Genomic DNA, 339 nt, shown 5'->3' on the forward strand with positions numbered 1-339 from the left:
CTCGCCGGGGCCCTCAGCCGAGCCTCACCTTCCAACTCCTCCTTCTCATAGTGAATATTGACAACGTTGCTCGTTCTTCCCTGGTCGATCACCGCCTCTTCGTCGTGTCTCTGTTCGGCAAGAAGGTAGACGTTGGGGCCAGGCGTTTGGAGCAACCTTTTGTCCTCATCCCAGCCATCGCCCAGCCCAGCCCACCAGCATCTCACCCCCGCGTACCTCCTCCTCCAGGCACGGCCCTAAAACACAAACTTGGAGGAGGTTTCTCTTCCCCTACCCAAAGAAAACAGCCTGTAGCTGTTGCCCTGCCCGCAATGGAATTATTTTCTAGATGGGGCTGAG

At 56.9% G+C, this 339-nt stretch overlaps 1 protein-coding gene across 1 annotated transcript in view; it reads right to left on the minus strand.

The window, feature by feature from the left end:
• LOC104271627 (electroneutral sodium bicarbonate exchanger 1-like) overlaps positions 1-339 on the minus strand; it is a gene marked incomplete at its 3' end in the record, with an annotated part of 10666 nt that overhangs the window by 9585 nt on the left and 742 nt on the right. Inside the window, exon 2 of the mRNA XM_009866349.1 lies at positions 29-236. Within this exon, the coding sequence (XP_009864651.1) occupies positions 29-236 (208 nt within the window). The remainder of the gene's footprint in view (positions 1-28; positions 237-339) is intronic.

This window comes from Apaloderma vittatum, unplaced genomic scaffold, assembly GCF_000703405.1.
Source record: "Apaloderma vittatum isolate BGI_N311 unplaced genomic scaffold, ASM70340v1 scaffold25063, whole genome shotgun sequence".
NCBI classification, from domain to species: Eukaryota; Metazoa; Chordata; class Aves; order Trogoniformes; family Trogonidae; genus Apaloderma; species Apaloderma vittatum.